The sequence below is a fragment of the Spermophilus citellus genome (assembly GCF_964194105.1).
Source record: "Spermophilus citellus genome assembly, chromosome: 14".
Taxonomy (NCBI): Eukaryota; Metazoa; Chordata; class Mammalia; order Rodentia; family Sciuridae; genus Spermophilus; species Spermophilus citellus.
The window spans coordinates 21361395-21374400 of record NC_138194.1 but is presented as its reverse complement, the minus strand read 5'-3'; the positions used below and the strand labels follow the sequence as shown (position 1 = coordinate 21374400).

Below are 13006 nucleotides of genomic sequence, written 5' to 3'. Positions count from 1 at the left end.
TGTAAGAAAACCACAACTAAATGCTGACCTGAATGATACTATCTTTAAGCACAACAATAAGATAACTTTATCTATGTGTGTGGGGGGGAGGGGTTAAAAAGTGAACATCCTAGGTCCATTCAAATCTAGCGACCAATGTGATTACAAGCACAAAACTTCTGGGCCAATGAGAGTTTACCTGACTTTCCGGTGAATTATTGGATAGATCCTTAATTTTAAACATCTGGGCCAAAGTGATGTTTCTTCTTGGAAGGAGTATGTCATGACAGTATAGTTTGTGAGTTGTTTCTGCATCTTCTTTGGCAACAACTTTCTGACAGAAATAAGTATTCAGAATAACAGGGCAACTTCCATTTGGGATAATAAGTTTTTGCCTAGAGAAGAAAAAGAAATTTCACAGTTTATTTGCAATGTTGAATTCTTATATTTTGCTAAATCAGAAATAAGAGCAATGAAACACCAGTTATTGATAACTAAAACCAGGCCAGTCCATGAAATGACAGCTGTCCCTAATGATGGACAGCTACAACCAGGCCAGAGATGAAGTGATCGTCATCTCTAAAAACAGAGAGCGAGGACTAGACCAGCCAGCAGAGTGAGTGTTGTCTCTATTGCTTGAGGGAAACTGTCAATGGATCTGGCTTTACATTCACAGTGAATGCCCAGTGTCAAGAATGGATAAAGACCATTTAAGTCTCAGGCTTGAGCTTCCTCAGGACAGGCCTCAAGATTCTTAGGGAAAAACAGAATGAGCAAAGACTATATAAAAATAAGCTCAAAAAACTGCCCAGTGAATTGTTATTTACAGATAAAGCCTTCAGACATTTCAAAAGCTCCTATCTCAAAGAACGTGACATTAAATGCTGAAGGAACTTCTACTACTTCTACTTTTTCTATCAAACTGACCATAGTCACTGAAATTGCTTACACTGAAGTAGAAAAGGAGTGTGGGAATACTCCAGAGAAAATTCTTCTGTTTCCTCTCTGTCCTCTGAAGCAATGAAACATTTCAATGTAATGCCCATTCCTCAAAGGGGGAAGAACTGTTAATAAGAAAACTTTAGGACTCTGGATTCCGAAAGGAAGGAGTAGACATACTTTTTCCCGCTCTGCCTGACATTGTATATAAAGTAAACATAAGAAGATACTGAAAGCCTAGACCCTAGAGACCTCAGGACCTGAGAAACTACACAGCAGGAAGTCCCTGAAATTTCTTTGTGTGTCTCTCTTATATCCCAGACTTGATATTGAAGAAGCTTGCAACCTGGAAACAGCAATGGAGGGGAAAAGAGCGCCAACAAAACACTGCTTTCTCTAATTAAGAGTTAAAGGAAAGGCCTAGCTTAGCAAGACAGAAAACTCTTTTATGACAATTTTTCCACTCTAGTCAAACACCAAAGAAAAAACGATGACCTGTTCCTATGCATGCGAGCAAAGGCCAAGTGGGGAGCCTGAATTTCCATACTTACTGGGTTATAATGAGGGGTTTCCAAAAGCTAGGTCAGGATGGTGTGAAGAGATACTTGCTGGATTTCACTTCCACAGCAATAACCTCTGGGATGGTGCCAGAGGATGTCTAAAGAAAAGTCAGGACTGTCACCACTGTCCGGTGATACTAAAACTACCCTCTATCTTCCCATGCTCACAGTGTTATCAGTGGAAGCCATCTGAGGGATAGCAACCAGACAGAGTAGTGTTAGGAGAGGCCTAGAAGCTGGAATTCATACCTGTGTTTAGCAGGAATGAGTCTTTGTCTCAGGTGTCAAGTGATAGTAACAATCTTCCCCTATCTTTTGCTACCAAAGAAGTGGCAGATAAAGCTATCCAAAAAGGATAAGTAAGATCCAGAATCTCATAACACAATACCTTAAATATCTAGGTTTCCATCTAAAAATCACTTGCCATACTAAGAACCAAGAAAAACCTCTACTTGAATGAAAAAGCTAATAAATAGATGCTATTGCTGAGATGACACACGTTAGAAGTATCTAAAAACGTTCTAAAGCAGCCATTATAAAAATGTTTCAATGAGTTAATTAAAAATGCACTTGAGACAAATGAAAAGATAAAGTCCCAGCAAAGAAATAGAAACAAATAGAATACTTGTTAAAAACAAGTTTCAGAACTAAAAAATAAGATGATAAAAATTTAAAATCCAAAGGATAGCTTCAACAGTAGAATGGACGGAACAGAGAAAAGAATCAGTGAACATTTACATAAAATAAAAGAAATACACAATATGAATAAAAGGGAAAACTGACTGGAAAAAAAAACTGAAACAAAACCAACCAACAACATAGCTTCAGGAACTGTGGGGAGGTAGAAACAAAAATGGGACAAAAAGGGTAAGATAATATAGATAAATACAATAGGTTTTCCTACTTTAAAATTTTCTAAATTATGATTCCAACAAAACTTATTATACTGTCTAATGTGGCTCTAAAGGTATGCAGAAGAAATATTAAAGATAGTCATTTTATAAAAAGAATAAATAAATACAAAGGGAGATCACATTTTCATATCTAACTCAAACTGGCAAAATGTTGATGCAGTAGACTGTGACTAATTATGTATATATAATGTAATTCCCAAAGCAATCATTAAAATAACTTTAAAAATTATAAGTACGTGTGGCATGGTGGCATATTCCTGGAATCCCAGGTAAGATAGGAGAATCATAAGTTTAAGACCAGAAGCAGCAACTTAGAAAGACCTTATCTCAAAACAAAAAATAAAAAGGACTGAGGATGTGGAGATGTAGCTCAGTGATAAAGCTCTCCCTGGATTCAATCCTCAATGCAAAAAAAAAAAAAAAAATGCAATTCATCTATATGCTATTTATAAGCAACTTACTTTAAAAATAGAGAGGATGAAAGTAAAAGAATGGGAAATTATATATAATCAAAAGATGAGGAGGCAATACAAATATTAGATGATGTAGGCTTCAGAGCAAAGAAAATGCTTTATTACACAGAGGGGTATTACCTAATGATAAAAAGGTCAATCCACCAAGAACATTTAGTAATTTACCCAACAACAAAGATTCGAAATGAGCAAAAACTATAAAACTGAAAGTAAAAATCACCAAATCCATAATTAGAGTTGGAGATTTTAACATCTCTCTGTCAACATCTGATAGAACAACTACAAAAAATATAGGCAAGGATAAAGATCACCATAACAAACCACTAATCAACAGGCAGACATAAAAGAATTAAGATCATATACAATATTTTCTCTTATCACAGTGGAATCAAACTAGAAATTAATAGCAGAAGGTAATACTAAATTTTTCAAACACTGGAAATGAGACAACACACTTCTAAGTAATTAATGGGTCAAAAAGAAGTACAATGAAAATTTAAAAAGACACAATGAATTGAATGAGAATGAAAAATTAATATATTAAAATCTGTGAAAAATAGTTAAAGTGATAACAACAGGGAATTTTATATCACTTAAAACTTACATTAGAAAAGAGGAAAAACCAAGTCAAATACGCTCTTAAATAAAAAACACAGAAAAAACTAGAACAAAGTAAACCCAGAGCAGGTAAAGGAAATAAACAATAAAGAGCAAAAAAAAAAAAAAAATGAAATTCAAAACAAGAACACAGCAGAGGAAAAAAATGTAATAAAGAGTTGGTTCTTTAAAGTGATCAATGAATTGACTGACAAAGGAAAAAAGATATAAATTACCAATATCAAGAATGAAAGATCAGTACAGACCTTACAGACATCACAAGGTTAGTAATGGATTATTATGAACAACTCTAACTCTCTTTAAGTATATTCTAAAAATGTAGATAAAACAGAATAATTCCTTAAAAAGAACAAACTACCACAACTTATATAATAGAAAATAGATTATTTGAATAGCCACGTGCTATATTTTGGATGGTGGATGTCCTCCCAAGGATGATATGTTAAGGCTTGGCCTCACCATGGTGTGACTGTGAAATGATGGGACTTTAAGAGGTAGAGAAGAGCAGGAGGTGTTTGGGTACCTGGAGTGTCCTCTTGAAGGGGACTGTGAAACCCTGGTTCCACCTTGCTCTTTTCATTCTGCAGCTCCTAATGTAAGTGGTTTGTACTGCCTAAGCTACAAGTCCAAAAGAATGGAGCCAATTTACCATTGACCAGAACCTCCAAATCTGTGAGCCAAAAGAAACCCTTTCTCTTTATAAATTCATTATTTCACATATTTTGTTAAAGACATGAAAAATTGACAAATACATCTTTAAAAATTGACAAACACTGCTTAAAATTTTTTTTTAGCTGTAGACACACACAATATTTTTATTTTATTTATCGTGGTGCTGAGGATCAAACTCAGTACCTCACACATACTAGGCGAGAGCTCTACAACTGAGCCACAACCCCAGCCCCGTATCTTATAACTCTTAAGGAAAATAAATTTGTAATTTTAAAACTCCCAAAAGAGTTATCTCCAGATTCAGATACTTTCACTGGAGAATTACACCATATATGAAAAGAAGAATTAACACCAATGCACATTCTCTTCTAGAAAGTAGAAGAGGAGGAAAACACTTCCATATTCATTTTATAATGCCAGTATTACTCTGATAATAAGACTTTGGACAGTACAAAAAAAAGCCCAAATAAACAAACACGCAGAACATAGCCCAAGAATATAGATAAACAAATATTTAACAAAATATTAGCAAATAGAATTCAGTAATATGTAAAAACAATATATTATATGTGAGGCATTATAAAATATGACCAAATAGAAATACCACTTCAGATCCAGGAATTCAAGAGTTATTTGATATTTGAAAAGTCACTTTTGTAGGTCTAAGGCTAAAAAAGAAAAAACATAATTATTTCAACTGAAAAAGAAAAACCTTTTGACAAAGTTCAATACCCATTTAGATTAAAAAGCTCAGAAGACTAGAAATATAAAAATATACTTATTCAACTTAATAAAGAATACTTACAAAAATTCCACAGCTAACTATGAAAGAAATTCTTTCCATCTAAAATGGTAAAAAGGCAAGATTTTCTCTCTCCACTTTTACTCAGTAGAGTAATTTTACTTAGTATAGTTCTAGCAAGTACAAAAAGGAAAGAAAAAACATACAAATCAGAAAAGAGGAAATAAAATGACATAATTGCTTATGTAAAAAATACCAAGGAAAGGGCTGGGGTTGTGGCTCAGAGGTAGAGCGCTGGCCCACCATGAGTGAGGCACTGGGTTTGATCCTCAGCATCACATAAATATAAAATAAAGATATTGTGTGCACCTATAACTTAAAAAATAAATATTAAAAAACAAAACAAAACAAGGAAGCTGAATGTGCCTGTAATTCCAGTGGCTGGGGAGGTTAAGACAAGTAGGATTGCAAGTTCAAAGCCAGCCTCAGCAATTAAGTGAGGCCCTAAACAATGTAACAAGACCCTGTCTCTAAATTAAAAAAAATAAAAAGGGTTGGGGATGTAACTCAGTGGTCAAGCACCCCTGGGTTTAATAGCTGGTACTAAAAAAACAAAAACGATAATAAAAAATACCCAAGGAATCTGCAAATAACTCCTAGAACTAATAAGTGAGCTCAGTAAGTTTTCAGGACACAAAACATAAATAAACCAGGTGTACTTCTATATATGATCCATGAACACACGGACACCAAAATTTAAAATATAATACCATTTAAAATAAGAATAATAAAACATCCAGGTTTAGGGCTGCATGTGTATAACCCCAGTGACTCTGGAAGCTGAGGTAGAAGGATCTCAAGTTAGAGGTAAACTTGGGTAACTTAGTAGGATCTTGTCTCAAAATAAAATACAAGAAGGTACTAGGGATACAGCTCAGAGTTTGTGTACTCTGGGGTTCAACCTTCAGAACCAAAACCAAAACAAACAAACAAAACAATAACAAATAATTCAGTGTAAGTGAACAAGTCTTGCAATCTGAAACTATAAAACACACATAAAGTAAGTGAAGGAGGAGCTTCATGAATGAAAAGACATGCCATATTACAGATTAAAAGAATCATTATCATAAAGACACCAATTCTCCCCAAACATATATATAGACTTAGAGCAACCCCAGCCAAAAAAAAAAAAAAAAATTTTTTGCAGATATACATAAAGTTATTCCGAATATGTGAAAAGGTAAAGAAACTGGAATAGTTAAAACACAATGGAGATGACCAATTTACCCATTTCACAACTTACTATGTAGCAATAATAATAATAATAAAAATAATAATAATAATAAAAATAATAAATATATGTAGTACTTGTGAAAGGATAGATACATAGGATCAATGAAATAAAATAAAGAACCCAAAATGAAACTCCAAATATGTTCAGCTGATTTTTGACAAAGGTGCCAAAACAACACCTGTATTTCCAGTTACTCAGGAGGCTGAGGCATGAGAATTGCAAGTTAGAGGCCAGCTTAGGAAACTTAGAGAACCTGCTGAAAATAAATAAATAAAAGGGCTAGGGATGCAGTTTAGTGGTAAAGTACCACACTGATGGTAAGGAAGGGGAAGAACTCTGAAAAGCACAGAGCAAAATATATGAACAATCCAATTAGGACACAAGCAATAGGCATGAATAGACATTTCATTAAAGAGATTTACAAATAGCAAATTAGGGCATTAAAAGGTGTTCAGTATCAATGGCCTTTAGAAAAATTCACATTTGGGCTGGGAATAAAGCCAATCCAAATGTGTATTTTCTTTCTTTCTTTCTTCTCCCCCCTAGTTTGTTTATTTATTTTTTGTTTGTTCTAATTAGTTATACATGACAATAAAATGCATTTTTGACACATCATACATATATGGAGTATAAGTTCTCATTCTTCTAGCTGTACATGATGTGGAATCACACTGATCTTGTAATCATATATATACCTAGGGTAATAATGTCTGATTCATTCTACTATCCTTCCTACCCCCATACCCGCTCCTCTCCCTTTACTCCTCTGCCTAATCCAAAGTACCTCTATTTTCTCCCATCCCCACCCTCCCCCATTGTGAAATAGCATCCACATATCAGAGAAAACATTCAGCCTTTGGTTTTTGAGACTGGCTTATTTCGCTTAGCATGATATTATCCAGCTCCGTCCATTTATCTGGACAGCCATAATTTCATTCTCATGTATACCACAAGTTACAGGTAAGCTTGGGCAACTTAGTGAGATCTTTCTCAAAATAAAATATAATATATACCACATTTTCTTTATCCATTCACCTATTTAAGGACATCTAGGTTAGTTCCACAGTTTAGCTCTTGTGAATTGAGCTGCTATAAACATTGATGTGGCTGAGTCATTGTAGTATGCTGATTTTAAGTTCTGTAGGTATACCAAGGAGATTTTCTATTTTTTTGGAGTATAAATTTTCAAAATAGTTTCTAATTATATTTTCTATTTCAGTAGGGTCCATTGTGATGTGTATTTTCTTAAAGTTTGTGCTTAACATGCACAAGGTCTAATCCCTGCACTCCTTTTAACCAAGGGGGGATAGGAGGAGGGAGAGGGAGGGGTGAGGGAGAGAAAGGGAGGGAGAAGGATGCAGGAGGGTGGAATGTGGGGGAGGAGAGAGAATGAACATTAAAATCACAAAGGGGAGGGCTGGAATTGTGGCTCATTGGTGGAGTGCTTGCCTAGCATGTGTGAGGCCCTGAATATACCTCAGTACCACATATAAACAAACAAACAAATAAATAAGTAAAAATAAAAGATCCATTGACAACTAAAAAAATATTTTTTTGAGAAATCACAATGAAGCTGGGCAGATTCACACACCTGTGATCTCAGTACTTTAAAAGACCCTCAGCAACTTATGTCCTGTCTCAAAAAAAAAAAAAAAAAAAAAAAAAAAATGAACTGGGGAACGGAATGAGCTAGCATGCCATACTACCACATCACTGAGTTCCTGCAGAAAAATTTCACTTATTCAGTTTCCATTATTGGCAGATAAAGTTTTAGATTTTAAACATTCATAAACATAGTACCAGTGTGATTTTTCTAGATAGCATGACCTTTCCATTTATTTTTATCCTTCAGTCCAATGCTAATGGTATGACCTTTGTAATTATCTATGTATCTCATTGCCATGTTATGTGACAATCAAAAAGTATGTTTACTATGACCTTTGTAATTATCTATGTATCTCATTGCCATGTTATGTGACAATCAAAAAGTATGTTTACATCACATATATGGATTGAGATTAAATGTTATAAGCTTTTCTGAAGGTCAAACTATAAAAACAGAAACAAAACAATAACACCCCTCTCATCACCTCCCCCCCAAATACCTAAGGTGTTAAGCCTCATTAGAGAACTCACAAATACAACAGTGAATGTTTTGGTGTGCTTGGACTCCACTGATTCTTCCTTATAAGAAAACTTAGGATGTACAATTGCTTTCTAGTAAATTCCCAAAGCATCCTTGGAAAATCCACAGCTATGGTGGCAGGATGGTCTAAAATTAAAGAGTTACATGAGCAAATATCAGTCTTCAGTGGAGACCAGATGCTATTATTTCTCCTTAAAGCTTTTTTTTTTTTTTTAAACAGAAACAAAATTTTCTTTTCTTTTTTTTAGCCCATCTCTTTATTCCTTCCTTTTTTAAAATGACAATTTATCAAAATATTTTCTGATTACATTTCAGAAATGGCTACCTACACACACATGCTTGGCATTAAGAAGCACCCTACTTCTTTCCTGAGAATGTTACATGCATTAGACCTCAAGTAAACAGGAAACAATTTAATAGACCTTTCTAAATGTCACTAAGACCAGAGAAGAAAATTCATGTGAAATATCTCTTCATTTTCTGTAACTGTCAATATGTGAAGAATACCTGTTAGTAACTTGCTTCAGGAAGTCCCAGGCTTGAGAGAAAAGCTTACTTTTATTTTCCTACTAGCTTTCTTTTCTGGGTCTACCAACTAAATAAATCAACAGTATATTTTGTACATAGGGACAATGAGACCAATATAAATTATCACAACCACCATAAAAGGCAAAAAGTATTTAGTTGAAACCATACAATAAAACAGATTTCCTTGTTTACTATCTAAGGACAATGTGTGCAAACTTGAGGTAAGTGGTAAAGAGGATTAATGAATTAATGGGGATTAATGCAGTGACCTACAGTAACTAAAGGCATATAGAAATAAAATTTTCTTTTCTTCCTTTTAACCCATCCCTTTATTCCTTTCTTTTTTTAAATGGCTGGTTAGTTAAAGAAGGTGAGATTAAGAGTTACAGTTGTTAGAGGAACATAATCCAGTTTACATTTTTCTTTTCTTTTTTTTAAATCCATATTTTTTAATTATAATTAACAACTACTCTTTTAAAAGCATAAGGTGTTTTAACAAAAATTATTAATAACAATGACGCATTAGATATAGGAAGTTGATTCACCATTACTGTTAATAACTTTTTATTAATTTTTTATAAATCCTGTTTTGCAGAAGAAGTTAAATAGGAAAAGGAAGTAGGGTCCTGTTGTTTCTTTAACAACTGGAAAAAAATGAGAGTTCAGTTTGGCATCAGCTGTAATTTTTAATTTATTTATTTAAGAAATTATACTTATGAAGATTAATATCCTTTATGTTAAATTTAATTTACTTATTTTAATTTTAAAATAAAAATATCAGAATAACATAATTAATAGTATTAATCATCTTTTTTATGTTGAAGAAAAATTTTAAAAGAAATGGATATTATATCATATTTTGGATATTTTTTAGAAATTAAGACTTCATTGTTTTTTAGAAATTAAGACTTTCATTTTCTATGTGTTGGCCACACAGAAAAATCCATGAGCCAGAACCTTAAAGACATCTATTCATTTAATTATTTGATTTGAATTAAATTTTTTGGATCTATTAATTCTTTAAATTTTAATTGATGAGCATTCATTTGTTTAAATGCAAATTTAGTACCAAGTATATAATATATAGACATAAGGAAAGCCTGAATAATTTGAAATGTCAGGTACATAATCCAACAGCCATTATAGACACTGAAATCAAAAGTTTTCTTCTTATTGAAGACAAGCTTGCGATAGACCATTCAATTTTATTTACAATTTAATTTCAACTCAGGCTTATCAGTCCAGGACTGAAGCTGGACACTGTACTCTTGCCGGCCAATTCAGGCCATCATGTTGTAGGTATATTGCATGAAGAGGAGACACCGTAGTGATCATGGTTATGGCAACTATAAGACTCTCTAGTTTTCAACTGGTTAATTAATTTGGGGGAGAAAACCCACTTCTTTGTTCAAAAACATGACTTCTCTTATTAATGTGTTAATGAAGTATGACTTCATACCTAAATCCAGCTTTTCAAACATACTAACATCTACTAAGGAAAACACTATTTTTCAACCTGAGCTGAGTTAAAATTACTCTGAAAACGAAGATGCCTAGATTTCTCTGAGGACTTCCTGAAAATAAGTTAGAATCTTTGGGTAGGGGCTAATGGACAGGGTGGAAAGTCCATAGAGAACATACACTAAGAATCAACTAAGTGCATTATAGCATGATTGGTGGTGCTTCAATAGGACTACAGATTTCCACATGGGAGACAAAATGGACTTCATACTCATTAAATTCTTCTAGGCTATTGCCTCTGAGTAGAGTCCTTGGCTAGATGGTTCATCAATTCCTGAAAAATCAATATTTTGGGAACAAGTGTCATCCTTATTGTAGCTATGCTGGGAAAAATTGTTTTTTTCTCAGTCCTGATAGTGACAAGTTCTCATACTGACATGTTCAAGCGTCTGTCTCAACAACCAATTCCTGACCTTCTTGAATACACCCGCTGTTTCTTTTTTTGGGGGTGCTTATTAATAGTACATGATATTGGGAAGGGATTCAACGAACATATGCTAAATAAATGATTATACAGTTTGCCCATCTTATCCAAATCCATAAGTTCAACTAAAAATAGATTCAAAGTATTGAAAAAAATTGTTTTTTTTTTAAAGAGAGAGAGAGAGAGAGAGAGGAGAGAGAGAGAGAGAGAGAGAGAGAGAGAGAGAGAGAGAGAGAGAGAGAGAATTTTTAATATTTATTTTTTAGTTCTCGGCGGACACAACATCTTTGTTGGTATGTGGTGCTGAGGATCGAACCCGGGCCGCACGCATACCAGGCAAGCGCGCTACCGCTTGAGCCACATCCCCAGCCCGAAAAAAAATTGTTTGTATTAACCTTTTTCTTGTTATTATTCCCTAAACAATACACATAAGAACGCCTTATATAACATTTACATTGTATAAGGTATTGTAAGTAACCTAGAGATAAGTTAAAGTATACAGGAAGATACACATAGGTTCTTGCAAATAGTATATCATTCTATATATAAGGAACTTGATTATCTTTGGATTTTGGTATCTGCAGTCCTAGAAACTATCTTCCATGGATACAGAGGGATGACTATATGCACAACCTTATACATATTCCTATTAATAGGGAATATGTATAAAACCTGACAGACTTTTAAACACATGAACTAGATCTTGTATACCTGAGGCCCATTAGGGACTGATATGAATTTAACACAGGGCTCGAAAGAATGAAAGCTCTGGGCATGAAATACCCAGACACATGATGAGAATCTAATGCAAAGCACATAATGACCTGAGAGGGAGAAGAGATGAAATAGGTTTTGGACATAAAGTCCAGATACTAATCCTGGCTTTGCCAACTTACTAGATGTGACTGTGGACAATTTTAATATCTCTGATGGTTTTCATAAAATGGGAATATTAACAGTAGTTATAAGTACTTCACAAATATCTTGTGTAAATGAAATAAACGCACTGATGTAGAGTTAGAAGAGCTTCCCACTTGCAAGGGCTCAGTGGAGATGTCAGTACTGCTGTCAGTGTTCTGAGTTAGAACTTTAGTCATGCTACTGTCTATAGCTGAGCAAAAACCGGAGTTATTTAATGTTACTTCATCAAGGCTCATTATCTTTTCACTCCACATATTAATAATTACAGGCCATTAGCAGTAACTATTACTTTTCCATTACCTGCTCAGATATTCATTTGCATCAAGCCTTCTTTGATGGACATAGATTCTGCTGGGCTTTATTTACTGCATTGCTTACATTTTTCTTTTTTTTTTTTTCCTTCTTTCTTTTCTTTCTGTGGTACTGAAGATTGAGCCCAGAGACATTCTACCACTGAGATGGAACCTGGCATTATAGGAGTGCCACTGTGTCCAGTCTTAACACACTTATTGACTTTTCTTTACAATCACCTCATGGAATAAATGACTATCCCAGTCTTCATAGGAGGTTAAATACTAACCAACTCCATTCACAGCACTTTTCCATGAAAGAGCTGTAATATGAACCAATTGGCTTTAAAAATTGTCTGTTCCATCGGGGTTAGACAAAGGGGAATGATGGAAAGGGAGGGTGGATGGGAATGGGAAAGGCAGTAAAATGAATCAGACATAATTTTCCTATGTTCACATATGAATTTACCACCAGTGAAACTCCACATCATGTACAACCACAAGAATGGGATCCTAATTAAATTAAGTCATACTCTATGTACGTATCGTATGTAAAAAATACACTCTATTGTTATGTATATCTAAAAAGAAGAAAAAAAAAAGAAAATTTTTCTTTCTGAAAATGGGACCTCTTGCATATTGGCATTAAGATCCTGCCATTAATCCTGGAGGTACTCAGGCACTAGGAAGGGAAGTGACATAAGCTGAAAGGAGGTGGTTGGCTGTCAGGCATACATAATTAAATGGAACTAACCAGGAGACATAAAATTTGGGGCCAGAGGAAACTATGCTTCTCCATCATTCACATCTGTCATGCTAAACAATTTGACAAATTGCAGTGGAGAGACAAATTTAATCACATGAGTGTGCCCTGTGATGACCCAACATTAAGAGGCAAACTTTACACCTGTTCTGTCAAAGAGGGTTGCTACTACTCTATGTAATCAATCACATTTAAATGAAATAAATTGAATTAAATTAATTT

The 13006-nt window shown here is 34.1% G+C and overlaps 1 protein-coding gene across 2 annotated transcripts in view; it reads right to left on the bottom strand.

Annotated features, from left to right (window-relative positions):
- SPIDR (scaffold protein involved in DNA repair) overlaps nt 1-13006 on the bottom strand; it is a 423741-nt gene that overhangs the window by 125757 nt on the left and 284978 nt on the right. For both annotated transcript variants that reach the window (XM_081265658.1, XM_081265659.1), the window contains one exon: nt 179-374. In XM_081265658.1, coding sequence (XP_081121784.1) covers nt 179-374 — 196 coding nt within the window. The remainder of the gene's footprint in view (nt 1-178; nt 375-13006) is intronic.